The following is a 27,980-nucleotide window of genomic DNA, read 5'->3' on the forward strand; positions in this document are numbered from 1 at the left end:
TCTACATACATTTAAAAAATAAAAAAAATATTTTCTTTAATTTAATTTTTATTTAATTTTTTTTTACCTACAAATGTATCAGATCATTTTATGTATTTTTAGTCGTTTGATATTAATTAGCAATTGCTAATGTGATAAAACTAATTTTGGTATATGATGATATAAAAAAGAAAAATATTTTATTTCCATGCAACAATGTTGCCTATTGTTTAATTAATAAAAAATAATTGTTTTATTTGAAAAATGTAACTTTTATCTCCCTCGACCCAAGACTGTACCCTAATAAACAAAGTCTCTGACAGCATAGATATAGCACTCTCCCTCGATATTAGCGCACAAGTACATGTATTTCGTGACTTTAATGTCCACCACAGTAACTGGCTTGAGTTCTCTACCTACACAGACGCAGCTGGTAGTATAACATATAGCTTCTCTATATCTCATTCCCTATCACAGATGGTTACATTTCTGACACATTTCCCAGACCAGCAAGATCAACATGCCTCACTTCTAGATCTATTTTTGGCCACAGTTCCCGATGATCATATAACGAATGCCCACAGCCCACTTAAGAGTGGTGATCATGCTGTGATAATGGTAGAAATAGCCCTAAATTCTCAACCCAAAACTGAAGACCCACTGCTCAAAACAACGAGGTATTACAAAAAGGCTGACTGGGAAGCCGTCAGACATCTCATCACAGATGCCCTCTGGGGAAATATCTTTTCTCTTCCAGCTGAACAGTGCACAAATGAGACCACTGAATGGTTCAAAAGTGCAATTGAAGCACATGTTCCCACACGGAAATTCTATAGTCAACCCCACTCTCCCCCAATGGTTTACTTCTACTTGTGCAGCTGCCATTGCTTAAATTTAACCGACATAAGTCCAGTTCAAACAGACAGAAGTATATAGAAGCTAGAAGTAATTGTAAGAAATAAAGAGCGAGAGTTAAGACAGAATACACTGAAATCACCAAAAAATGCATCAAATCACAGAAATTAGAAACCCGTGATTTTCGGAAAATCTACAACAAGAGTAGTAAATAATAGGCAGTCAACGATTCCCCCCACTATCAAACAATCATGAGTTTATTTACACGGCAACCAAGAAGGCTAACCTGCTTGCCAGTCAGTTTGCCTCTAACTCCACATTGGACCCAGCACACTATTCCCTCCCTTTCTTTTGCAGACAGACGTCACACTAGATGATTTGAAAATCACCCCTTCTCAGGTACATGGTATCATAAAAAACCTAGACACCTCAAAAGCATGTGGACCCGATCTCATCCCAGCTGTGCTATTAAAAAAATCGTCTACTGAGGTTGCTCCAGTTCTCTCCAAACTTTACAACAAATGCCTCAACGAATCTTGCTTTCCTGACTGCTGGAAAACCGCTTCTGTGGTACCAGTCTTCAAGAATTCTGGCAAAAGAACTGACCCATTAAATTATCGCCCCATTAGCTTTCTCCCACTTTTCGCCAAAATATTTGTGTCTTTAATTAATCAAGCTCTAGTCCATCACCTTACAGCTGCTAAACTCCTGACCGACAATCAATATGGATTTAGGCAAGCCCATTCCACAGCAGATATCTTAACTGTTATCTCTGTATGTATATACCATTCACTGGACAAAACAGGGGAGGGTAGAGTGGTAGCCCTTGATATATCTAAGGCTTTTGACAGGGTATGGCACGATGGTCTTTTAAGGAAAATTAGATCATACGGTATCACTGGAAGAATACATAATGTAATTAAATCTTTCTTAAGAGAAAAATCCAGGTTGTCCTCGACAGTCATACAGTTAAACAATATGATATAAATGCGGGAGTACCTCAAGGGTCTATCCTTGGATCTTTATTATTCTTGATATTCATAAATGACTTCACTGATAAAATTGTTTCTGAGATGGGTATATTTGTCACCCCCTTCAGCCGGTCGGTTGAGACGATCGTCGACCTCAGAACTCCTCCACTCCAATTACGGCAGCCTGAAAACGACCCGACTCTGGCGGTTTGCAGCTCACTATTATCGTCCTTCCAGTGACCACTGCCGGTGATAATTCTTAGCCGTTTTAATGTTGCTGGTATTGGGTGACAGAATTATCAGTTGATCGTCTAAATTTTATACTCCGGACCTGTTGTTGTGTACTCACTTACCGGCGAACATCGCCGATAAGAGAGCCGTGGATTTTAGTGTGGTGAAAAAGGAAATAAAAACGATTCCACACACGAATAAACAATTAATCTGGGTTTATTCACAATAATAATGGTCTAATATTTCAGAGTTTGAAGGAAGTTGGCTGTAGCTATTTTAAAACGGTAGCTTGTGACTCGAGTTCAGATAAGTTTTTCGGCCATTGGAGATACGTGTTTTAAGTCAAAAGCCATCTCTGCCCGACTTTAACACCATCTGAATTCGCCAAAATCGAATTCTCTCTTTTTCTCTCTTCTCCCCTTCTCTCTTCTCCTTCTGTTCTTTTCTCTGTGTTCGAGGAATATATACATATCCATCAATGCCCTTTAAACATCACGAGTTTGTATTTGTTTACAACAAGAAAACTTGCCTGTCATCAGTTTTCAAACCTTGTTTTCTAAAATAAACAACCGCCTGTCATTTCATCTCGAATTCTGTGTTTCAAAATAAACAGCCAGCTCACTCCAAACTCTGACTGTTACAACAATAAGTATCTCTTGACATACTTTTTCCTTTGTCTGTTCTAACCAAAGAGTCATTTGATCGTCCTATTTTTTCGTTCTTTTGGCTCTTTCTCTATAACGGCATATCAACCCCATAACTTGGTTACATATTTACTGATGACATCACACTCTATAACAGACATAGGGGAAAACAAATGAACACATATCTAAGGAAATGGCACAAACACTAGAGGATAATCTCCAATCTGTAGTGGAATGGGATAAAAATGGAGGGTCACATTCAATGCAGCCAAGACTAAACTTGTTTCCTTCAATAATTACAGGAAACCTTCTCTACCACCAATAGCAATGGCCAAGAACACATTACCCGAAAGTACTTCCTTTAAACTTCTCGGCCTAACGTTTACAGGGAACATGAACTGGAATAGATACATTGAGAGCATTGTCAAGGCTGCTGCGAAGAAGGTGGGCTCTCATTACCATGCTAGAAAACTACTTACACCTGAAAGTATCCTGTACCTCCATAAAGCCATCATTCGCCCATGTATGGAGTACTGTTGTCTCATTTGGGCTGGTGCATCTGTTACTTGACTCACTTCTTGACAGGATTCAAAAGAGAGTCGTCAATCTAATAGGTACTGAACTGTCATCTAGGCTTCAGCCTCTGTCCCATCGACGAAATGTTGCATCTTTCTGCCTGTTCTACAAGTACTTTAACGGTGAATGCTCTGATGACTTACAAGCATTTGTACCCCCTCGACGTGGACAAATCCGACAAGCAGCTAAATCCCACCCCTTCACAGTAGAGATCCCTAGGTGTAAGAAAGCCTTCTATTCCAATAGTTTCTCTCCCAGAACTGCTAGACTTTGGAACTCCCTTCCGAGATTCTGCTTTCCCAACTGTACTGACATGCAGAAGTTCAACTGTAATGTGAACAGACATCTTGCCACTCATCTCCCTTCATAATATCCCTGCAATTTATGTCCCCAATAGTAGCCCCTACTTCAAAGTGGCACTATGCCTTTTTGGGGGTGAAAATTGAATAAAAAAAAAAAAAATATATACAAATAAAAACAAAGTAAAATAATTGCCCTGATCATGGCGTTTCTTACCTGTTTATTATCACCTGCACTCGTTTTGAGCTTTTTCAGTTCTGCAATCTTAGCAACGGGGAATTGGTCATTTCCAGTGAGTGATCTACGGTAGAGAATACCATATGAAATGTGGAAATCCCAGAGAAAGCAAAAAACACAAAATTAATAATCATAAACAAAATGTGTTTGTATGTATTTGCTGTTTTTAGGTTAATAGACCTAGGAACAAGAAATTTGCTAGGAATTAGAACTTCATTTTTGATGCAGATTTGTTGTGGAGAGATTTTTTTTCTCCTAAAGCAAGTATGATGCTCAGTGAATTTTTTTTTTCTGATTTTAATGAAATTTAAACTTCACATAAATAACACAAGATTATTGTATACATGAGTGCATGCCTGTCAAATGACAAAAAAAAAAAAAAAAAAAACACTTTGCTAGTGTTACTATATTGCAAAGTCGATTTTGCACTCTGTTAAGGCAAGAAAGTGCTTTGGGTTGACACCAAATGTGGCAGCAATGTCTTAGTTGACAAATAAAATGAAAAATAAACAAATTTTTATAAAATAAAAGTGCGTTTTTAGCTGTATTTGAAATAATCAGAAGAATTTTTCAATTCTTTCAACCTCAGTGACATTAGAATTTTTTAAAAAAGACATAACCAGTTCATGTAAACTTTAAAAATTAACAAGGAAAATAAAGAAATGCAGTAAAAATGAAGTTAACCTTTTCCCGGCAGTCGGACTGACCACCGGCGATTTGACGGGAGTAGATGTTCGACTGTCATGGGAAGTGCTGCTATCAACTCTAGACTGCAAATCTTTCATCTGAAACAAAAATTTACACAATGACATAAAAATCAACTTGTAAAAAAAAGCCATGTAAACATCAATTTCCAAATAAATTTAATCATGACAACATGATACATTTGTAGATGTAAAGAGCTCAATATACTTTTAGATAGAGCTTTATAACAATAATTCATCTGAATAATAAATTAATTATATAAGATAAATTATTTATTGCCACAGAGTAGATGGTTTAGGGAACTTTTGCCATTACTAACGAGCAGAGCATTACCACTGTCGACTAATGGAAAAGTCTATCAGGCATGTGTGTATAGTGTGATGATGTATGGGAGTGAAACCTGGCCAGTGGAGGTTGAGGACATGCACTGCATGGAGAGAAATGATATGAGAATTATTTGATGGAGGGAGGCGTTCTTTTTTTTTTACATGGGGATCACCACTTATCAAGGCCCGGAAGCCACTCGGGGATGAGGGTTATTGTGTGTACAATAATCAATGGGATAATATCGGAGTAATAGTTGGTATTGGGGATTTGATTAAGTGTCTTACTTAAGGGGGCGATTAATCAGGAATTTGTTTATGTTGAAGATGTCCAAGTTGTAGTCAGGTGGGAAACAGGCAAATGGAAGAGAATTCCACAGGCGCGCACTTCTCAGAAAAAAAGCTATGTTCATGGAATCTACGTTTTGATTTAGGCACAGATAAAGAGTGGGGGAAATTACTGACAGTGGTTTTAGCTAGACAGGTGTTTATCATGAAGGATTGGCGAGAGGGGGACCAGAGATTGGAGCTCGGACGAGCATATGCCATGGAAATAACGATAAAACAAAGACAGGCTCGCAATGTCTCTTCTATGAGAGAGAGGTTGCAGAGAAGAGAAGAGAGCGTCCCCCACTAAGCCACAAAGTCTATTTTGTACTTTGTCAAAGCAGGATAGGCTGTTTTTTTAAGCTCCAGCCCAAATGTGGCAGCAGTACTCCATCTTTGGACGTACTTGGCTTTTATACAGATAGAGAATTGCATCAGTAGTGAGATATCTTCTGGAGCGGTAGAAGGATCCCACCATTTTCCCAGCGGCCCGGGCAACAGACTTGATATACGTGTTCCATTTAAGATCAAGAGTAAAGGTCAAACCCAGGAGCTTGTCAAAACATGAAGACTACCCAAGACAAGAGCCATCCATTTCAACTGATGCTGGATGAGGAATAGAGAGAGTGTTGATGATGTAAAGTTAGGAGCTTGGTTTTAGATGCATTAAAAGTAACCAGCCATCTCTTCCCCCACTGAACCACACGCTCAAGATCAGAGGAGAGGGAATGAGAGAGAGCTTTGTCATTTACGGCCTTTGATGTGTTGCCATAGATGGTCGTGTCATCAGCATAGATGTCAACGAATGGTTTTGGGGGACCATTGATGTAGATCAGGAAGAGAGTTGGGTCCAGGATGGACCCCTGCGGGACTCCAGCATTAATACTGTGGGCCCCTGATTGCTGCCCAGCAACCACTACTCTTATGAACCTATCAGAGAGAAATGATTTAATTACTGAGAAAACATTTCCAGCTAAATCGTAGCCTTATCAAAGGCCTTTGATATGTCAAGAGCAATTGCCCGAGAAAGGAAGCCTTTGTCAAGAGATTCACTAATCCTATGGAATATAACTGTTAGCAAATCAGCTGTAGATCTAGCAGAATGGAAACCATATTGCATGTCACTAAGGAGGTTATTTCTGTTGAGGTGGTTGACTACTTCTCTATTTAATATGGATTGCAGTAACTTACTCATGACACACAAGAGACTTATTGGTCTGTACTGAGAGGGAGATGACTTATCACCTGAGTTCTTAAATACAGGGCATACTGACGAGGTTTTCCAGGGTGTTGGAAATCACTTCTCCTTAAGGCAATGCTTAAACAGTTTTGTAAGTATGGGGGTAAGTTCTGGTCGAAGCTTTTTCAACACTATAATTGGAATGGCGCCTGGGCCAGTTGCTTTACTGGAATCAAGGTTCTTGATTAGTTTGGCGACCTCGTGCACAGATATTTGTATGTTGGATAGTGTGTTGTCTGTTGTAGGAGGAAATACGGGGAGTTGATGCCGTTCGTCACAGAGGGTAGAGTTAGCTGCAAAGTTCTTGGCAAATAGTTTGGCCTTGTCTGATGCTGATGAGATGACCTCAGGTCCATTGATGATGGTTGGGATGGAATGCACACTTCTGTTCAGGATCCTGTTTGATACTTGCCAAAACTGGTGGGAACCAAGCCGCTGCTCAGCTACTTTGAATTTGACGGACTGAGCATATAGCTCTCTTGCATTTTTTTATTACTCTTTTACAGTGGTTGCTGGCAGTCCTGAAAGCAGCTTTAGTCTCAGTACATCTATTTCGTTGGTAGCTATGGAAAAAGGTGATTTCTGTGCACAAGACTGAACGGAGGCATCGATAATAAAGGAATTTAAATAGTTAAGAGATTATACAAAAGAGTTTTAATAAAGGTGTTTTTTTTTTTTAATGAGGCATTTTAATTGGTTGAAGTTTATCTGTAATGCCATTTTAATGCCAAAATGTGCAGCACAAAGTTATCAAGGTGGCAACTTGGACAATCCGATCTCAAGTCAGGGTAATTGCGTGAGCTGAAATAATGACAATATTTGAAATCAGCAATAAAAGCACTGCATAATTGAAGAGCAGACTTGGTCCATTTCGTGAATATATTTTACAACTATATATATATATATATATATATATATATATATATATATATATATATGTTTAGTTTTTTGGGGAAAAGAAATCCAGCAGAGTGCTCAATTAAAAGGAAAATCCGAAATATAAGAGTGTATTTATATTTTGTGTACAGAAAGTTGTTAGATGAGATAAGTCATTGGTACCGTCGGTTTCAAGCCCGATAATTAGGACCATTTAAGTATCCTTATCAAGCTTTCTTCAGCCAATATTCGTCAATATATTGACTCGTCTCATCTAACAGCTTTCTGTACACAATAAATATATATATATATATATATATATATATATATATAAAGGGTAAGAGTAATTATTGACACTGACTGAAACCTGGGTGTGTCAAGTTCAAATATAGTTTGTTTCACAGAAACACTTTTATGAAAGTTACGCTTGACCTTGTGTTTAACTTCCTAGAAAGAAGAAATGAAGAAATATATTCCTGCCTTTTTTTTTTTTTTTTTTTAAATTCACACCCGTGTTTGTTTAGACAATACTGTTATTAAATGAAACTATCAATTATTTTAAGGGGCTTGAAAGGTCATAGCGAAACAAATTAAATCTGTACGAGATTTGAACCTATGTCTATGAAAGGGATCACCTTTAGCTGGATTTAGTTTTACCACTCACTGAGATTAATGTAAATACAAGTTCATTTTATCATTGCCACATGACACATATATCAAAGGGACATGGTTTAATTGTAAAAATCGACAAAATAAGTCGTTCACAAAGTAAGAGATTTAAAATGCCTGCAAATTTTAATTTACCATGGTCCAATTGGATAATTGATAAAAACGAAGATAAAGGTGGTTCCCCTTTATGACCTCAGATTAAATATTTCACGATTTCATTAAAAACTCAACAAATTTTAAGGTTAAGATTTGCGTAATTCTTATAAAAATATTTTGTAAATTTTGTCTGACATTTTACTGTCATTTTTTAATGACAGAGGTGAACTAATTTGTATTATTTGGGTTATTCAGATTACTATTCTCATCTTGAGTGCTTTTCACACAATGTTTCGATCTATGTAACCTCTGAACTTTTTCAGGAGTATTTTGTTTGCAAGGACCCATGTCATAATGAATAAAATACTTGGTAAAAATCAGTTGTAAGTTACACTGTTCTAGAGGTTCAATGCTAAGTGCAAGCGACATTAAAAATACAATTGCCAATTATTTAGGCATTCTACCCAGTCATGGCTGATGGAACAAGAGTATGCTACCTCCATGAATTAAATACGGGTTCGGTTCGAAATTCTGTAAAGATTCTCGAGTTTGACAAAAAGATTTCTAGGTTTAACAAGATAAACCTGCAGAAGGTAGGAAGTTACATTGACCGAATTTTTTTTTTTTTTTTTTTACAAAGGCATCACCACATTATCAAGGCCAAGAGGCCACTCAAGGATAAGGGTTAAAGAGTGTATAGTAGAAATTGGACAATATAGTAATCATTAGTAATGAAAATTTGGTAAATTTGATAACTTATATGGAACGGCTCATCAAGAACTTATTTACTTTAGACTTGAAGACAACCATATTGTAGTCAGCCGGAAAGCAGGAAAACGGAAGACAATTCCACAGGCGTGCAGTTCTAAGAAAGAAGCTTTGTTCATGGAATCTACGTTTAGGTTTAGGCACAGATAAAGAGTGGGGGGAATTATTGATAGTGTTTACAGCTAGACGAGTGTTTCTTGTGAAAGTTTGGCGAGGGGGTACCATAGATTGAAGCTCAGTCGAACACTTTCCATGAAAATAACGATACATCAGAGACAAACTCGCAACATCTCTTCTGTGAGATAGAGGTTGCAAGGAGGAGAAAAGGACATCTCCTACGAGGCTACGAAGTCTATTTTGAACTCTATCAAGGCAGGACAAGTCCTTTCTAGCAGCTCCTGCCCAGATGTGGCAACAGTATTCCATCCTTGGACGTACCTGGCTCTTATATAGATAGAGAATAGCATCAGCAGTGAGATATTTACCAGATCGATAGAAAGATCCCACCATTTTTCCAGTGGCCTTGGCAACAGATTTGATGTACGCCAGAAGCTTGTCAAAACTTGAGGCCTCCTGAAGACGAGAGCCATTCATTTCAATTGATGCCAAATGTGGATTAGAATGTTGATGATGTAAAGAGAGAAGCTTGGTTTTAGATGCATTAAAAGTAACCAGCCACTCCTTTCCCCATTGTACTACGTGCTCAAGATCAGAGGAGAGAGAATTGGAGAGAACTTGGTCGTTTACTGTCTTAGATGTGCTACCATAAATGGTAGTGTCGTCAGCATAAATGTCTACAAATGATGTCAGGATGTGATTTGGAAGATCATTAATGTAGATCAGGAAAAGAGTTGGGCCCAGGATGGACCCCTGAGGGACACCGGCATTAATACTGTGAGCTTCTGATTTTTTCCCCTCAACTACTACTCTTATGAACCAATCAGAAAGAAATGATTTAATAATTGAGAAGACTTTTCCAGCTATACCATAGCTAGCGATCTTATGAAGTAAACCTTTATGCCATACCCTATCAAAGGCTTTAGATATGTCAAGAGCAATTGCCCTAGAAAGATTGCCACCGTCGAGAAATATTGTGAGAATATCACTTGAGATAAGAAGAGTAGTCTGAATAATCAAAAATTCAGAAACATGACAAGTGCACGAGTTGAATATTAAAATTAAATCTGCGGAAATAAAAAAAAAGAAAGACATGAGCTCAGCCATGAATGCATATTGAAGTAATAATTGTAAAAAGACCTTTTTCTTGAACCTGTCTCGATCATCCCTCATGGAAGACAGTTGCACTTTGACCGTGTTGATGTCCGCCTGTTGCCGGGCCACTTGGTCCTGCAGAATGCCATTCTCCAGTTGCAGATTGGTGACTTCTGCTTGCAGCTGAGGGGCGTCTGGAATCTCACTGAGTCCTGGAGCTGGAGGTGGTGGCGGATGAAACATGGGTTTTATTTTACGCTGTGAGTGTTCTGGAGATGAGTCAAGATGTAAATTCTCGACTTCTTTGCAGACCTTCATGAAAAGATGAGAAAAATTGATCAATACAGCGTTCAAAAATGTAAATCCTAAAAAGGAAGAAGAGAGAATAGATTACAAGACTTCAAACAGTCAGGATACAAAACCGTCTTCGAAATCTAGTGGGCAAGTACCTTTTCGGCTCCCTACTTTCTAATAGACATTACGAGTCTATCTCTGTTCTATCATTATTTTTTAAGGCAGGTGCTCGACTGAGCTTCAATCTATGGCCCCCCCCCCCTCAAAATATTCACAGCAAATACTCGTCTAGCCACAACAACTGTCAATAATTTCTCTTACTCTCTGTCAGTGCCTAAAATTAATTGAAAATTTTATGAGCAAAGTTTCTTTCCTAAAACTGTCCGTCTATGGAACACAATACGATGGGGCTGCTTCCCAGCTGACTATAACATGGTCGTTTTCAAAATTCATGTAAATAAATTTTTTTTAATCCATCCTCTTAAATAATCAAATCTTACCCAAGTTGCACCATATCGATCATCACGGTGTTGTCTAATAATCTACTCAACACTCATTAACTTTTTTCCTCAACTGGCGACCCCTACTAAAAATAGTTTTTCTAAAAATTGCATGGCAGACTTGACCTATATATGAATATGATATAATCCTAATTTATTCAAAAATACTTTATTTACAAACAATTGTTTCAGTCCATTTTTGTAAATATACACATTTATGGTATACAAAACTTACCAAACGTTCACAAAGAAGCTTCATCAGTGCATAACACACTACGGTTCGATTAAAAAAAACCCAAAAAAAACAAAAATACGTCTTACATTTAATTAATGTTTTTGTACTCTTTTTACTACTTTTTATCAATCCAATCAAACAGTCTAAGCAATATTTACTTTGTTGCCTTTTTTTGTCAAAAATAAATTGATATACATTAGCCTATACCAAGATCTATTCAAGTATATAAAATTGTTGAGCCAGTTTTCTTCATTTCTTAATTCCAAACCGCTTTTATTAGTGAAAAATATGATTTTATTAAGATATGGTTTTATACATACACAACTTATACAATGATGATGATGATGATGATAATACAGAAATATACCAGGTTGTAAGAATTAATACTGAATAACAAGGCAACATTTTACAGATTATAATTAAACCTTACTTGCTTCTAGATTTCTTCTTGATCATTAATCATATGTTAAGCTAGAATATCACAATATTTCAGGGATATAACCCTTTTATCAAGTAGTTTCTATTTCATTATCTCAGCCTTCTCTCTCTCTCTCTCTCTCTCTCTCTCTCTCTCTCCTTATATAATTACCTGGATAGCTTTTTCCTCCAAACTGTCATTTTCATCTAGTTTTTCGTGAAAACTTAACTTTTCAACCTCAATTTTCTCATCCTCGTCTTCCTCCTCCCCTGCATCTTCATCTTCACTGCCCATATGCTTTTGATCGAGAACACGCTGTAAGTCCCCAACCATGTGAGAAAGTTCCGTATTAAGTTCCTGACCGAGATCTGCCGCTGCAATGCACAAAATACATAAACGCCTGTTATTTACACGTTTCAAGAAGTTTGGTTATCAAAACGAGAAACAGAGAAATAGGTGACTAACAATGATGACATCATCAAATATGTTTTTCTTTGTGATGATCATTATGATTAAAATGAAATAAAATATTGATACTTCTACAATAAAATGGTATTTCAAACAAATGTATTTCAAGTGAAACCACTATTACATACTTACGTGTCATGTCGAAAATAGTAAAAATTACAAAAACAAGCCAAAAACTGTATGGTCCCCTGACTGATTTTGGCTATTTTCCCCATTTAAACCCCTGGCCTAATGTATAACATCAGGATAAAACAGTCAAATGACACCATTTCATGATGCATTAATTTGAATTTGGTACCATTCAAACCCCCTATTTAGACACAAGTATGAAGTTTGGGAGAAAAATATAAATAAACCCCAAAAGGGGTGTTTTTTACCCCTAAAACACTCCCGGGCACAAGCCCCACAATTTTCCCAGGGTAAAAGATTATGTTTCCATATAGCCTTGCTTTTGGGTAATTTTCAGCAAAATCTATGCGTCGGCAAAGAGTTTATTGTGAGAACAATTACCAAGATGAGAGCAATAGTCCCAACAATCAAAATTAATACCAATCCTCATCTCAAAAAAATTTAAAACAATTTATCTAACCAGAATACATAAAATTTATAGAAATTTTGTTCAAATGAAGAAGAAATAAATTTGAAAATTTTAGAAAACCGAATAATGCTGATAATTTTTGTTATTAAATGAAAAAAAATGAATAATTTGCCGGATTGTGGTGTTAATTCCTATTTCAGTCACATAAATTATTTAGAATGAAATGATTTCGGCATTTTTCAAAAAAAATTATCTCTACTACATGTTTGTAATAATAATAAAAAATGATAACTTAAAAAGAGTAAGTTTTAGCAGGGTTGCCACTTATGTATGATACGGGTCGAGGTACAGTTGCCAGACTATGATTATTTTTCAAGGCCAAATGTTAAGAAAAAAGACCAAATTCAAAAAAGAAGCCACACTTTTTGCGGTAAACAGGCAGTTGGTGTTTCTATATTATTTAAGCGAACGAAATATTGAATTTCACATAAAACAAATTGTACCTACGTAATTGTCATGGCGAAAATACTAACGTATCCAAAAATTACAAAAAACAATATATATATATATATATATATATATAAAAGTGAAAGTGTGTGTGTGTCTGTGCACATTTCCCTACGCAATAACTCTGTCAATTTTAAGCCCTACAGATTCGAAATTTGATATACAGGGTACTGAGATTTGGGAAAATCGATGTGATTGGTTTTTGGACAGAAATTTGGCAATTAAGGGGTCAAAGTTCAACGATTTGACCTTTGAGAACTCTACCAAACTCCTCCTACAATTTTGGGTCTAAACACGTGAAATTTTAGATATAGATTCCTTGGACATGGATCTAACTTAATAACTTTATTTGAGCCCTAAACAATAAATTTTAAGGGGTCATAATAGGGATCAAAGTTAAAAAAAATTGACCTTTTTTTTTTTTTTTCTCAGCATACACCTCAAATCACCCGGGCAACGCCGGGCAACCATGCTAGTTATTAATAAAAAGAAATTTGTGAAATTAGTGTTTATGAGTGAAATGCGACAAAAATAACATGTACTTTTACATTTAATGACCCGTGCTGAAATAATAACGTTAATATTTAGAAACCTATTATTTAACATGAGGAGGAAAGGAGAGGGTGTTTTGATTTTTTTTTTTTTTTATAACTATTCTGTACTTTCACCTAACAATTTAATAAAAATGATATTGTAAAACTTGAATTTAACTTGTAAATACTATTTAACAAATAGTGCATGTCGTTAAATACAAAAGCACTAAATAACATTTATTTTATCAAAATAAAATTGTAAAAACATTTATTGTATCAAAATATAAGACACCTATACATTATATCGGTGAGGCTATTTTGTTTTGTTGGGTTTCAATGAACGACCGATAGGTGCCAAAACTTTTCAACCTAATTTAACAGTGACGATAATTAAAACTATATTTTGTTATAGTTTTACTTTAATTCAAACAATTGGTTATTAAAATTCTATTTTTCTCTTACAGCGACTTCTTTCCATTAAATTGTTTTGAAAAAAAAAATCCAATGATGCTTCACTTAAAAAAATGTTTTAAAATTGTTTGAAAAAAATCCAATCTTGCTTTAATTTTTATTAAAATTCTATTTTCTTATGATGAGTTTCCGTTAAAATGTTTGAAAAAAAAAAATCCAATGTTCCTATTTACTTGGCTCCCAGCAGAGTTAGACACAAGGTCGGTTTTTAATTGGGGAAAAGGAACAAAAATAAAAATTGCCTTAGTCTAGAAGGATTTCTCCTCCACTGAGGTCAGAAAAGAGAATGTGTATTATCAGAACATATACTACACTTTGCTCCTAGCTAAAAGGCTAAGTAATGTTGCTTTAATTTAAAAAATGTATTTTTTTCAATAAATGATTTTACAATTTTATTTTGATACATTTTTATACAAAAACTTTTCAAGTATTTTGGTGTTTTTTTTTTTTGTTGTTTATATTGTATGTTATTTGACCAAGAAGAAATTGTTTTATTAAATTTAGATGAGAAACCAATTCAATTACTTTTTTTGGTAAATGTAAAGTTTAAGCATTATTTAGAAACCTATTATTTAACATGGGAGGGGAGTGTTTCGTAACTATTCCAAGAAGAAATTGAAGTTATTGCCCCTAAAAATGGCGCCGTCCGTATAATGTATAAGTGCCAAAAAATCATTTTTCGTTCAAATTCAATGTAGAAAAAAACATTCCTTCTAGACTGAGGTAATTTTTTTATTTTTGTTCCTATCCAGAGTTCCCCTTTTTGGTGAGTTAGATTTTTCCCACATTAATAACCGACCATGTGTCTAACTCTGTCCTCGTGAGGAGGCAAGTAAATAGGAGCAATATTTAAAAAAAAATAAATAAAAACTTAACAATTAAAGGGAAATAACTAAAAATATTTTATCTGAGACAGAGAAACAAATAAACCAGAATTTTTCATTTTGATTTCATAAAATCCACATTTTTTTTTTTATTACCCCTTTTTACCCCCTGGGGACGAAACCATAATTTTTACAAGGTCAAATATTATATTTCCGGATGCATATCCACGTGGTCATGCTTTTGGGTAATTTTCAGCAAAATCTAATGATTGAAAAAGATTCTATGTCCTGAAAAATGTTATTTTTTGCAAGTTTGGACTAAAAAAAAACCCAAATATTTTTGACCACTTTTGACCTTGGAGATGCAACCAAAATTTTCCCATCATCAACTGCTGTATATCTATGTGGTCTTGCTTTTGCATAATTTTCAGTAAAATCTAATGGTTAGAAAAATTCTATGTCCCGAAATGCTATTTTTGTCCATTTTGGGCTAAAAATTACCATTTTTAACCCTTTTGACCCCCTGGGGCGAAACCAAAATTTTCCCAGGATAAAATATTACGTTTCCAGATGTATATCCACATGGTCTAGCTTTTGGGTAATTTTGAGCAAAATCTAATGGTCAGAAAATATTTTATGTCCTGAAAAATCTTTTTTTGGCCATTTTGACTCCGTTGGGACGCAACCGGAATTTTTTTCTCAAAAATCCGAGAATGTTACATTACCTCCCTTGCCTAGTTGTAACTTCATACAAAATTTCAGAAAAATGTAATGAATAATCATTGAGAATTTTTGGAACGAATGGATAAGGGTGACTTCTAAGGTCTAAATCAGACTAAGTCAGTGGACCAATTATGCAAAAAGATCCAATACAAAAAAAAAAAAATATAAGTGAAAATAAAATTTATTGAATTATGGTTTTATTGTAGGTTTTAATGAGGAAGAGTTCTTTGCAGTCAATTCTGTATGGCAAATTGATTTATCCCCCTTACTTTCAATTAAAATCTACTATTTCAAAATAGAAACTGTCCAACTGGTAGTATCTATAATTTTTTTAGTAAAAAATAGAACTAGCACATATTCTACTAAATCATTTTTTGTAATCTAGTATATAGATAAAAGTGGGAATGTTTGTGTGTGTGTGTGAACACTTATCAACCTATATACTCAACAAATTTTTGATCTAAAGACTTGAAATTTGGTCTATAGGGTATTCAGATATGTGGAAAACATTTTCATCAGTTTTTATCTGGAAAAAATGGCTGCTAACAGGTTAAAATTGAAAAATTGATATATGGGATCATTAGATTTTTATCTGTTTGTCAACTGTTTCATGACTGTGCATGCATGAATGGTTCACATGACAGATTACTTATGTTAAGAATAAGCTGGTTTGAAAATTATTCTTAAAAATTATGTCAAGCTGGCCTAATGGTTATCATATTTGTACTTATCGTATCATACTTTAGGTTTTGGTTTCAATCTCAACTCGAATTTTTGGAGGATTTCTTTCTGACAAGAAGTGAACTGTTTAGAAAAAAACATAATACTTACATGCACATGTCTCTGTTTTTACATGAATTAAAATATAATATTTATGCATATTTTACGACCAGGCAACACTGGGCGGCCTGCTAGTTCATACTAATTTCAACATGGCATATATATGAAATAGTGTTTTTACTTGAAATATATTTGTTTTAAATTCCATAACACTGCAGAAGCATCAAAATATCTTTTTGAAATTCCATATTTTTCCAACCTATAATCTATATATTAATATTTAATTACGGCGTGTTATTTTGTGTGTCACGCTTACATTCAAGTTGTTTAATTTGAATTTCCATTTCTCATGATAAATAATCATACCAAGAAGCAGGGTTGTGGAGTCGAATGGTGAAAGTCCGACTCCAACTCCGACTCCTTGTATTCCTAAAATTCCAACTCTCACTCTTTTGATATCTTAGACTCCGACTCCGGACTCCTTGACCCCTATGTGGAAATCTATTCTGCAGATCCATATACCATATACCTCCCACACCTGTTCAGTATGCATTTATAATTACTTTTCATGTCTATCATTTTTTATGTTTAACATTCACTTGTATGATAAATATACTCACATATACACTATACCAGCTCTATTTATTTATTTTACTCACGTTAACTCCTAACAAGGCATATCACCACTTGGACGAAAAAGGCTACTTTTTGAGACCATGTCTAGGAAAGATTAGCAAGATGTCGGTTTATGTTACATTTAAACTTCTGCATATCAGTATGACCAGGAAAGCAGGTAACAGGAAGGGAATTCCAAAGTCCAGCTGTTCAAGGGAAGAAACTATTAGAATAAAAAGCTTTTTGGCATCTAGGGACCTCAACAGTAAAAGGGTGAGATCTTATTGCTGAAAGGGTATGTCGGAGATATGTAAGGGGTACAAGTGCAACGAGTTCATCAGAACACATTCCATTAAAACATTCACAGAGATGCAACATTGTGATGCTGGGACAAGAGCTGGAGCTTAGTTGATAAAGTGGGACAGATTAGATTGAAAACTCTTTTATGGAGCCTATCCCAGATGGAGAGGCTAGTGGTAGATGCACCAGCCCAGATGTGGCAACAACACTCCATGCATGAGCGAATGGTGGCCTTGTAGAGGTACGGGATACCCTCAGGTGTGAGTAGTCTTTTAGCTCGATAGAGGGAATCCAGCAGTTTTTGCAACAGACTTGATGTATGTGTTCCATTTAAGATCAGGAGTAAAGGTCAAACCCAGAAGCTTGTCAAAACATGGAGACTCCCCAAGACAAGAGCCATCCATTTCAATTGATGCTAGATGGGGATCAGAACATTGATGATGTAAAGATAGGAGCTTGGTTTTAGATGCATTAAAAGTAACCAGCCATCTCTTCCCCCACTGTACCACATGCTCAAGATCATAGGAGAGAGAATCAGATAGAACTTTGTCATTTACAGCCTTTGATGTGTTGCCATAGATGGTCGTGTCAGCAGCATTGATGTCAACGAATGATTTAAGTATGTGTTTTGGGAGATCATTGATGTAGATCAGGAAGAGAGTTGGGTCCAGGATTGACCCTTGAGGAACTCCAGCATTAATACTGTGGGCCTCTGATTTCTGCCCATTGACCATTACTCTTATGAGCCTATCAGAGAGAAATGATTTAATAATTGAGAAAACATTTCCAGTTATACCATAGATGGAAATCTTGTGAAGTAGGCCTTCATGCCATACCTTATCGAAGGCCTTTGATATGTCAAGAGCAATTGCCCTAGAAAGGAAGCCTTTGTCAAGAGATTCACTAATCCTATGAGATATAACCGTTAGCACATCTGCTGTAGATCTAGCAGGACGGAAACCATATTGCATGTCACTAAGAAGGTTATTTTTGCTGAGGTGGTTGACTACTTCTCTAATATGGATTCCAGCAGCTTACTCATGGCACACAGGAGACTTATTGGTCTGTACTGAGAGGGAGATGACTTATCACCGAGTTCTTAAATACAGGGCATACTGATGAGGTTTTCCAATTAATTAATACTGTGAGCTTCTGATTTCCACCCATCAACCACTACTCTTATGAGCCTATCAGAGAGAAATGATTTAATAATTGGAAAAACATTTCCAGCTATATCGTAGCTGGAGATCTTGTGAAGTAACCCTTTATGCCATACTCTATCAAAGGCCTTTGATATATCAAGAGCAATTGCCCTAGAAAGGTAGCCTCCATCGAGAGATTCGCTAATTCTATGAGATATAACTGTAAGCACATCTGCTGCAGATCTAGCAGAACGGAAACCATATTGCGTGTCACTTAGAAGGTTATTTTTGCTAAGATGGTTGATTACTTCTCCATTTAACATGGATTCCAGCAACTTATGACGTACAGGAGATTTATTGGTCTGTTCTGAGAGGAAGATGACCGTTCACCTGAATTTATGAATACAGGGCACACTGATGAGATTTTCCAGGGTGTTGGGAAGCAATTCTCCTTAAGACAACGTTTAAACAGTTTTGTAAGGATGGGCGCAAGTTCTGGTTGAAGTCTTTTGAGTACTATAATTGGAATACCATCAGGGCCAGTTGCTTTACTGGGATCAAGGTTTTTGATTAGCTTGGCAACATCACATACAGATACTTGTATATCACATAGCATGTTTTCTGATACAGGAGATAATATTGGAGGTTGGCAGCCTTGGTTGTAAAGGTTAGAATTAGCTGCAAAGCTCTTGGCAAAGAGTTTGGCTTTGTCTGATGCTGATGAGATTACCTCAGGTCCATTTATAAAAGTTGGGATGGAGCACACTCTTCTGTTCAGGATTCTGTTTGCTATTTGCCAAAACTGGTGGGAACCAAGCCGCTGCTCAGCTACTTTGGACTTGATGAACTGAGCATACAACTCTCTTGCGTTCTTTATTACTTTTTTACAGTGGTTGCTGGCAGTTCTGAAAGCGGCTTTAGTCTCAGTACATCTATTATGTTGGAAGTAATGGAAAAAGTGATTTCTATGCGCAATGGCAGCAGCACATTCCGGAGAGAACCATGGCTGGCTATTAGGTTTTTGCTGGAATTTTTTCGAGGGTATGAAACAGTCTATATCTACAATTTACTATTCTGTCAGGTCTAATACTATAGAGGACACATCCTTTTTAAACATGGAATGCAGAGGTAGATCTGATATAAATGTGCGGAAGCTATCCAAGTCAGCCATAGAGTATCGATATACTACTTACTGATGTATGTTACTAAAATGACTGGCACAAATGTTATTTCTAAATGTCTGCTTTAAAGGGATAATGCTTTGCCTCCAAGACGCCTTCCTGTCTGTTTTGCATGATAAACATTAAAAATCCTTATACTCTTAAATCCTCCCCAAATCCCTGTATCTATATTGTATATTAATGCTTTATTCTTGTAAGTATATCATCTCTCCTGTTTCAACTGGACAAAAAACCAATTGCTCTTCTCCCCAAGCTGATATAAAATCACATACTTTGCATGTACCTTGGGAGGAGGGTTTAGCTTCCGGTCCTAAACTTTAGTAGGCTGACCTCTTCAAAATCGATAAATACGAAACATCTATAGATTTCTATTGCTAAGGGATGCATTAGCTTAACCTATATTTATATAAAGAATATCTGTAAAATAGATAACTAATAGCCACAGTTTGTGCCCAGATTATAAGTGATCTGTATTAACTAGCAACTATATCTTTCTTTCATTAGATGGGATAAAGTGCTGGTGATTATCTTTACTTGAAAACTAATACCTAAAGCATATTTCTAAATGCACCCTAACCCTTATACTATAATTTTACAATTAATCACTAATCCACAAACCACATTTGATCTTTTCTTAAACCTTGTAGATATTCACCTTTAATCTACACTGCACACTCATACATACCTCCTTTAAAAACATAAGCAATCTTAATTCTATTCTGAGGAGTATAACTTCAAAACAGATACTAATTCTTTGATACTAACTCTATCAATTCTCACTATCCATGCAACCAGGTGCAGGAAAACCCCTCTCAGTGCTGATGGATCAGTAGATCTGGTTAGGTCATCCATCTAGGATAAGGAAAGCTCCGATTTGTAAACCTGTGCCACTGACCTCATACATCTTGGCATCAAACAGGGGAGGGAGGCCTCCTCATTCCTGGACGACAACCTCCCTAGAGCTGGTGACTTGATCAAATCACTGGTTTGCAAACCTAAACTGCTTAAGGAGTAGATAGGCTCTGCCTATCTATACTCCATATTCCTTCTTTGCCTATTAGCCAGGAGCAGAGGTGCAGCCACAAGGACTCATTAGAGATGTCCAGTGCTTAGCCTTTCCTGACTAGGGCAATGAATGCCGTCCCCTACATTTGCCTTATTCCTTTCTCCTATAGCTGGGCATCTTGGGGGTGCTTATTTACCATATATGCTAACATGATTGGACTGGGCCACTCCTGTCGGATAAGTTTGAGGGTACCGGTTTTACAGTTGCTGGTTGCTGTTTCTAACTGACAGTACAGAAGCCCTTTGATAGCGCTTAGAGCGGCTGTTCTATCATCAGCTGTGTAATATCGAAATATTTGCAGTGCCATGTCACGCATGGAAAGGCACCTTGCACTCATCTTTGGTGAGCATTCCTGAGGCCACATTCCTGTGGATGAGGAGCCGGCTGATGGTCTACTTGTGCTGCATGATGGTGCCTATGCACATGTTTTGCCTAGCATCTCAATCTAGATCTGAAATTACTTAATAGAACAAAATGATAGCTCAATCCAAAAAAATGTTCAAACCAGACACACACTCACGTCTCCCTTGAGGCTTGCATTTACACATATCCAAGGACTTAGAACTAACTTAGAGGATGTAGAATCATTTCTCCTAGCAAACTCCCCAAATATCTTAGCACTAAGTGAAACTAACTTGCACTCCTCCATCCTCTAACATCTTTAACATGTCTGGTTATCTTTCACTTTGTTGTAAGGACTTTAACAGAAACGGACTTGGAGTCTATATTTGTAACATTCTCCCCATGTCTAGGGAATCTAAACTAGAATAAGGTGACCAGGACTTCATGTGCTTTAAACTAAATGTACAACATAGCGTTAGCTAATGTATTTTCTTTATTGCTCTCCATCAACCCAGGACTGTACTGTAACCAATCATGTCTCTGACTGCATAGATGTAGCACTCTCCCTTGACACTAGCACCCAAATACATGTATTTAGTAACTCTAACGCCCACCACAGAAATTTTCTTGGCTTCTCTAACTACACTGACATAGCTAGTAACATCATCCATAACTTTGCTATATCTCATTCCTTAACATAGTAACATTCTCGACCCGTCTCCCAGATCGCGAGGACCAGCAAGCCTCACTTCTGGATCTATTTCTGACAAGAGATCCTAAGGATTGTGTAACAAATGCTGATTGCCCACTTAGGAATGTTGATCATGCTGTGATAATGATAGAATCACTCTAAACCCTCGACCCCAAGTTGAAGAGCCATTGCTCAAAACGACAACATACTAAAATAAGGCTGACTGGGATGCCATTAGCGATCGCATGGGGAAATATCTTTTCTCTTCCTGCAGAATAGTGTGCAAATGAAACTACTGAATGGTTCAAAGCAGCAATTGAAGCATATGTTCCTACACAGAAGTTCTATAGCAAACCACACCCTCCCCAATGGTTTACTTCTACTTGCGCAGCTGCCATTGCTCAGAGGCAACATGCATACCATAGATTTATCCAGCATAAGTCCTGTACAAACAAAGTATATAGAAGCTAGAAGTAATTGTAAGAAAGAAGTAGCAACAGCTAAGAGTGAATATACTGAAACTACCAGGAAATGCATTGAAGCGCAGAAATTAGGAACTCATGATTTCTGGAAAATCTACAATAGTGTAGTAAATAATGGGCAATCAATAATTCCCCCACTATCCAACAATCATGAGGTTGTTTGTACAGCGACTGAGAAAGCTAACATGTTTACCTGTTATTTTCCCTCAAACTCTACCTTGGACCCAGCAAACCGTTCCCTCCCTGATTTTCCTCTGTGGACAGAAACCACACTAGATGATCTGAAAATCACCCCTTCTTAAGTACATGATATCATAAAAAACGTAGACACCTCAAAAGCATGTGGACCTGATCTCATTCTAGCTGTGCTATTAAAAAATGCTCTACTGAGGTTGCTCCAGTTCTCTCTAAACTCTTTAACAAATGTCTTACCGAATCTTGCTTTCCTGACAGCTGGAATACTGCTTTTGTGGTACCAGTTTACAAAATCTCTGGCGAACGAACTGATCCATTAAATTATTGCCCAATTAATCTCCTCCCGCTTTTCGCCAAAATATTTGAGTTTTAAATTAATCAAGCTCCAGTCCACCACCTTACAGCTGCTAAACTTCTGTATGACCATCAATATGGATTTAGGCAAGCCCATTCTACTGCAGATATTCTAACTGTAATCTCTGAACGTATATACCAAGCACTGAATAAGGCAGGGGAGGGGAGGGCAGTAGCCCTATATATATCTAAGGCTTTTGACAGGGTATGGCACGATGGTCTTCTCATGAAAATAAAATCTATGGTATTACTGGACGAATGCTTAACATAATTAAATCCTTCTAACATTATAGAAGAATCCAGGTTGTCCTCAATGAGCGTAAGTCCAAACAATATAATATAAATGCAGGTGTACCTCAAGGATCGATCCTTACCAGATAAAATTGTCTCTGACTTGGGTATATTTGCCAATGACACCACGCTCTATAGCAGGCATGTGGAGAAAACTAATGAGCACATATCTAAGGCAATGGCGGAAACCCTAGAAGAAGACCTTCACTCTGTAGTGGAATCGGGTCAGAAATGAAAGGTAATGTTCAAAGCTGCCAAGATAAAGCTTGTTTCCTTTAATAATTACACGAAACCTTCCCAACCACCAATAGTTATAGCTAAAGATACATTACCTGAAAGTAGTTCATTCAAACTCCTTGGCTTAATGTTCACAGGGAACAGGAGTTGCAATAAATACATTGCGATCATTGCCAAAGCTGCTGCAAAGAAGATGGGCTTTCTCTACCGTGCTAGAAAGTTACTTACACCTGAAAGTATCCTGTACCTCTACAAAGCCACCATTCGCCCATGTATCGAGTACTGCTGTCACATTTCGGCTAGTGCATCTGCTACTAGTCTCTCGCTCCTGGACAGTGTTCTAAAGAGAGTTGCCAACCTGATAGGTCCTGAACTGTTATCTAAGCTTCAGCCCCTGTCCCATCGAAGAAATGTTGCATCCCTCTGCTTGTTTTACAAGTATTTTAATGGTGGATGCTCTGACGAACTACAAGCTCTTGTACCTCCTCGATGAAAATACCCCTGACAAACCCGATAAGCAGCGAAGTGCCACCCCTACACAGTAGAGATTCCCAGATGTAAGGAAGCCTTCTACTCTAATAGCTTCTTCCCCAGAACTGTTAGACTTTGAAATTCTCTTCTGGGTTCCTGCTTCCCCAACTATACTGACATGCAGAAGTTCAAGTGTAATGTAAACACATCTTGCTGCTAAACTCCCTACATAGTATCCCTGAAACTTAGATCCCTGATAGTAGCCCCCTACATCAAAGTGGCAATGTGCCTTGTTTGGTTAGAAAATGTAATTAAAAAAAAATGGTAAAACCAAACAGGAAAACCATGTAAAAAAATAAATTCATTGGACTTAAGGAGTTGGAGTCAGATAAAAAATTCCGACTCCAACTCCTTGTACTTTTAGAAATCCGACTCCAACTCCAGCTAAAACCTCCGACTCCTTCCGACTCCGACTCCGCAACCATGCCAAGAAGTATTCCAAAGTTTGGGTTTTGGTTTCGATTATAACTGATGGCATTTATGTCATCTATTTTTTTTTTATAAATAATTTATTAAGAATTGTTCATATGTTTTTGTTTCAGTTTCGATTATGGCCGAAGGAACTCAAGTTATATATATATATATATATATATATATATACACAGAGTGTCCGTAAAGTTACTATACAGTCTTATTGTTTTATTGTATTATATTTTTATTAATAGTTAATATTTATTATTTTTACATGTTTATTTAATCAAGCATGCCAGCAAGCTAACTTTGGAAGAGCGCAAATTTATTTTGAAGCGATATTGGAAAACAGAAAACGCACAGGATGTAATTCGACTGTATAGTAACTTTACGGACACCCTATATATATATATATATATATATATATATATATATATATATATATATATATATATATATATGCACACACACACACACACACACATATATTTTTCATAAGTTTTTGTTTTTGTTTCGGTTTCAATTCAAGCTGATGCACCCAAGTCATATATTTTTATTTTTGAAATTGCAACTTTATAATATATAAAAATCGATAAAACATTAATTCTATAAGAATATATACGAAATCTGCAAGAATAAAAATATCACATTTGAGTTTACTTTACAACCGAGCGTCTCTGCTAGCTTAGATAAATACTTTTGCAGTTTTAACAAAAGAGCAAAAAGGTTCCGCTAGTCTCTATATAATTGTTACCACTTTTTGTATATTAAGTATATCTTGCCTCTACATGACTTAGTACCCGAATTAGTAGTATTTGTCTTGGCCCTATCTATTTTAAATGAATAGAGATTTTGTCTGTCTATTCGTCCTTTTTTAACATAATAAATACATTGTGCAATTTGTCTCATTTCAAAATATCAAAGATCTTAACTTTTAGAAGTGAAAAATATTGCATTGATAGTAAATAATACTACCAGTAAAATTTAAATCTATAAGTCACACCCGTCTTTTTTACATTTGTGAACATATATGCACATTTTACATGGGTTTTGCAATAATTCCACTCCCTCCAACAAAAACAACTCCATATTAAGAAAATTAATTAGAATCGGAATCAGCCCGTCTCATCGCCGCAATGTTGCATCATTGCACCTGTTTTATGAATATTTTAATGGAATATGTTCTGATGAACTTGTTTCACTTGTACCCCCTCAACGTACATACCCCCGACAAACCCGCTTAGCAATATGATCTCACCCCTTCACTGTTGTCCCTAAATGCCAGAAAGCTTTCTATTCTAATAGTTTCTTCCCTCGAACAGCTAGACTTTGGAATTCCCTTCTTGCTGTCTGCTTCTCTAGCTGTACTGATATGCAGAAGTTTAAATGTAACATAAACAAATATCTTGTTAATCTTTCCTAGACATGGCCCCAAATAGTAGCCCCTCACGTCCAAGTAGCGATATGCTTTGTAAGGGATGAACATGATTAAAAGAAAAAAGAAGTAATTGTATTAGAATCAGTAATTGTATCAGAATCGGAGAAAAATATTGGGATCATCTAGTCACTAGTTTCCGACAAAGAATAACCAATGATAAGAATAAAGTTTGATAAAAAAAATGTTTGATAAAAAAAAAAGAGAAAAAAATGTTGATGCAACTTACCAATGCTTGCAGTCTGGGATTCATTGGCATTATTCTCATTGACACTGACTGCCTCTTCATTACTTTTGGCACCATGATCAGACTGGTCTTCAAATTCATCCTCTTCTCTGGAGAAGGAAAAAAAAAAAACATTCATATATTTCTGCTTTCACCCTTTTTATGCACTGTAGTATCCTATGAAACTGTCCCAAACCCATAACAATAGATTCAAACTACCTGTATGATTTTCATATATATATACAAATGCTGATCAGATTGTTGGTTAGTTTTGTCTCTTTTCACAACCAATTTTTTTGCCAGAACACAAACGATTCATTGCATATGATCAATTGAACACAAGCTGCTATTCTCCACATAATTAATTTGATTTGGTTGTTTTATTTTATGGCACATCAACCATTTTTGGGTCATTTAATGCCATATGCAGTAATTGTAAAAAAAAAAAATTATTCAAGATTTTATATCTTCAAATATTTATTCACTGTGTTTGGTTTGGTTGTTTTGTAGAAGAAAATTGTCATTTTTGTTTTTGGCTTTGCAGAACATAAGAAAAAAAGAGGTGCATTTTTGTATCAGAAAACTAGTATCTTCCGATAGCCTTATCTGGTAGCACAACATGCTCTAACAGGTTTTTCCACTTCGAGCTAAAGTGGACGTGAAAGCAATGGTAACTAAGGGGCAACTCCACATTCCCATGCCTCTATTTGGGGGCTATGGGGAATGTGGAGTCTATAAAATAAAGCTTAAAGCATTACCTTAAAATCATTATAGTTTTGGCTTGACATCATAGATTTACAATTTATGCAATGTTTTGAAACATGAATTCTAATTCAAAATGATCCATACACTAGATGTCTTTTAAGGTCATAATCAGGACCTCTTAATTGGGTGGAAATTGAAGGTTCATATTTTTCCCAACAGTGTTAATGTCTATCATTATTTATTTTCGTTTATTATATTTACAGACTAGAAAAAATACTCGGCCTAGAATCAGTAAAATTAATTCCTCAGAGTAGTTTTGCACCATTTTTATGTTGCACTGTGATAATTTGAAATTTAAATATGCTATTAATTCTTATGTCTGGAATCCTTATTCCTATTCGGATCAAAATCCATTAAAGAATTTTGCTCCTAGAAAGTGCCTAAAATTGAAAGCTTCAAGCTGAAGGGGTCTTAAGAAGAAACTGAAAATGATTGCAATTGATCTGATGGGATTCGAATAAGGTATAACTGATTTCATAGTCTGCGACAGTATCCATTAGGCTACTCATACACCATCAGAAACTTTTTAATCTAAATTCATGAACATTATCAATGAATACATGTAATATAACAAAAGAGGTATTTAAGAATAATGGATTCTTATTTGCATAAAAAATTCTTGCTGTTTCATTGTAAGAAAAAAAAAATATTCTTAGAGTTTATTTTAGTTTCTTTGGCAAAAAATTTGGTATTTGAGTTGAAATTAATAGAATCAAAAGCAGACATTTTTAAAGTGAACCGTTTTAAAAAGGAACAAAAATGAAAACCATGCAATTCCTTAATTTGTGAATGGGACAACATGATGACATAACACATATAATTTGCACTTCCTTGCCCTTTTCGCTGTAAATAAGGTGTAGTATCTGTTGTAATGATACATTTAGTCTATACTGTCCTCGGTCAGTGAAGGTGCAAGTGGCCTTCTAGATTGAGGTATTTTTTATTCGAATTCTAAGCATCTCTTTTTAGAGAGCTGGATTTTCCTAACATTAGGAACCGACCTTGTGTCTATCTTTGCTCTCGTAGAGAGGGAATTAAATAGGAATACGCATTAGTATTAAAGATATAAAATTTTATAAGACTAAGTAATCTACCTATGCAAATGGTCCTAAAATCATGGAGCGGGGAGCATTACAAGCTGAGATGATAACTATCAGAGCATGATAGCTCTCATGTATACTATCTCCTTCCCTTCTAGAATATATATATATATATATATATATATATATAATCTACATTAATATAATCAGTTACCAATTCTTGTGTTTTTCGCCTCTATGTGACTTACACATTATTATTCTTTTTATTGAAATCAAAAATGAAATCCGAGTATTAAAATGAACTTTTTAAAATACTATTAAAAAAAATTATTTCATTATGAAATTAAATACAACAGAATGCATTTCTGTTTTTTAT

The 27,980-nt window shown here is 35.9% G+C and overlaps 1 protein-coding gene across 6 annotated transcripts in view; it reads right to left on the reverse strand.

Moving 5' to 3' along the window:
• The window catches only part of LOC145291061 (colorectal mutant cancer protein-like), a 608,255-nt gene that overhangs the window by 23,787 nt on the left and 556,488 nt on the right, over positions 1–27,980 (reverse strand). For all 6 annotated transcript variants that reach the window (XM_080136573.1, XM_080136584.1, XM_080136579.1 and 3 more), the window contains 5 exons: positions 25,803–25,909; positions 11,628–11,830; positions 10,055–10,321; positions 4,478–4,578; positions 3,773–3,857 (listed from right to left, as the gene is read on the reverse strand). In XM_080136573.1, the coding sequence (XP_079992699.1) occupies positions 3,773–3,857; positions 4,478–4,578; positions 10,055–10,321; positions 11,628–11,830; positions 25,803–25,909 (763 nt within the window). The remainder of the gene's footprint in view (positions 1–3,772; positions 3,858–4,477; positions 4,579–10,054; positions 10,322–11,627; positions 11,831–25,802; positions 25,910–27,980) is intronic.

This window comes from Euprymna scolopes, chromosome 2 (assembly GCF_053919585.1).
Source record: "Euprymna scolopes isolate OS-2025 chromosome 2, ASM5391958v1, whole genome shotgun sequence".
Taxonomy (NCBI): Eukaryota; Metazoa; Mollusca; class Cephalopoda; order Sepiida; family Sepiolidae; genus Euprymna; species Euprymna scolopes.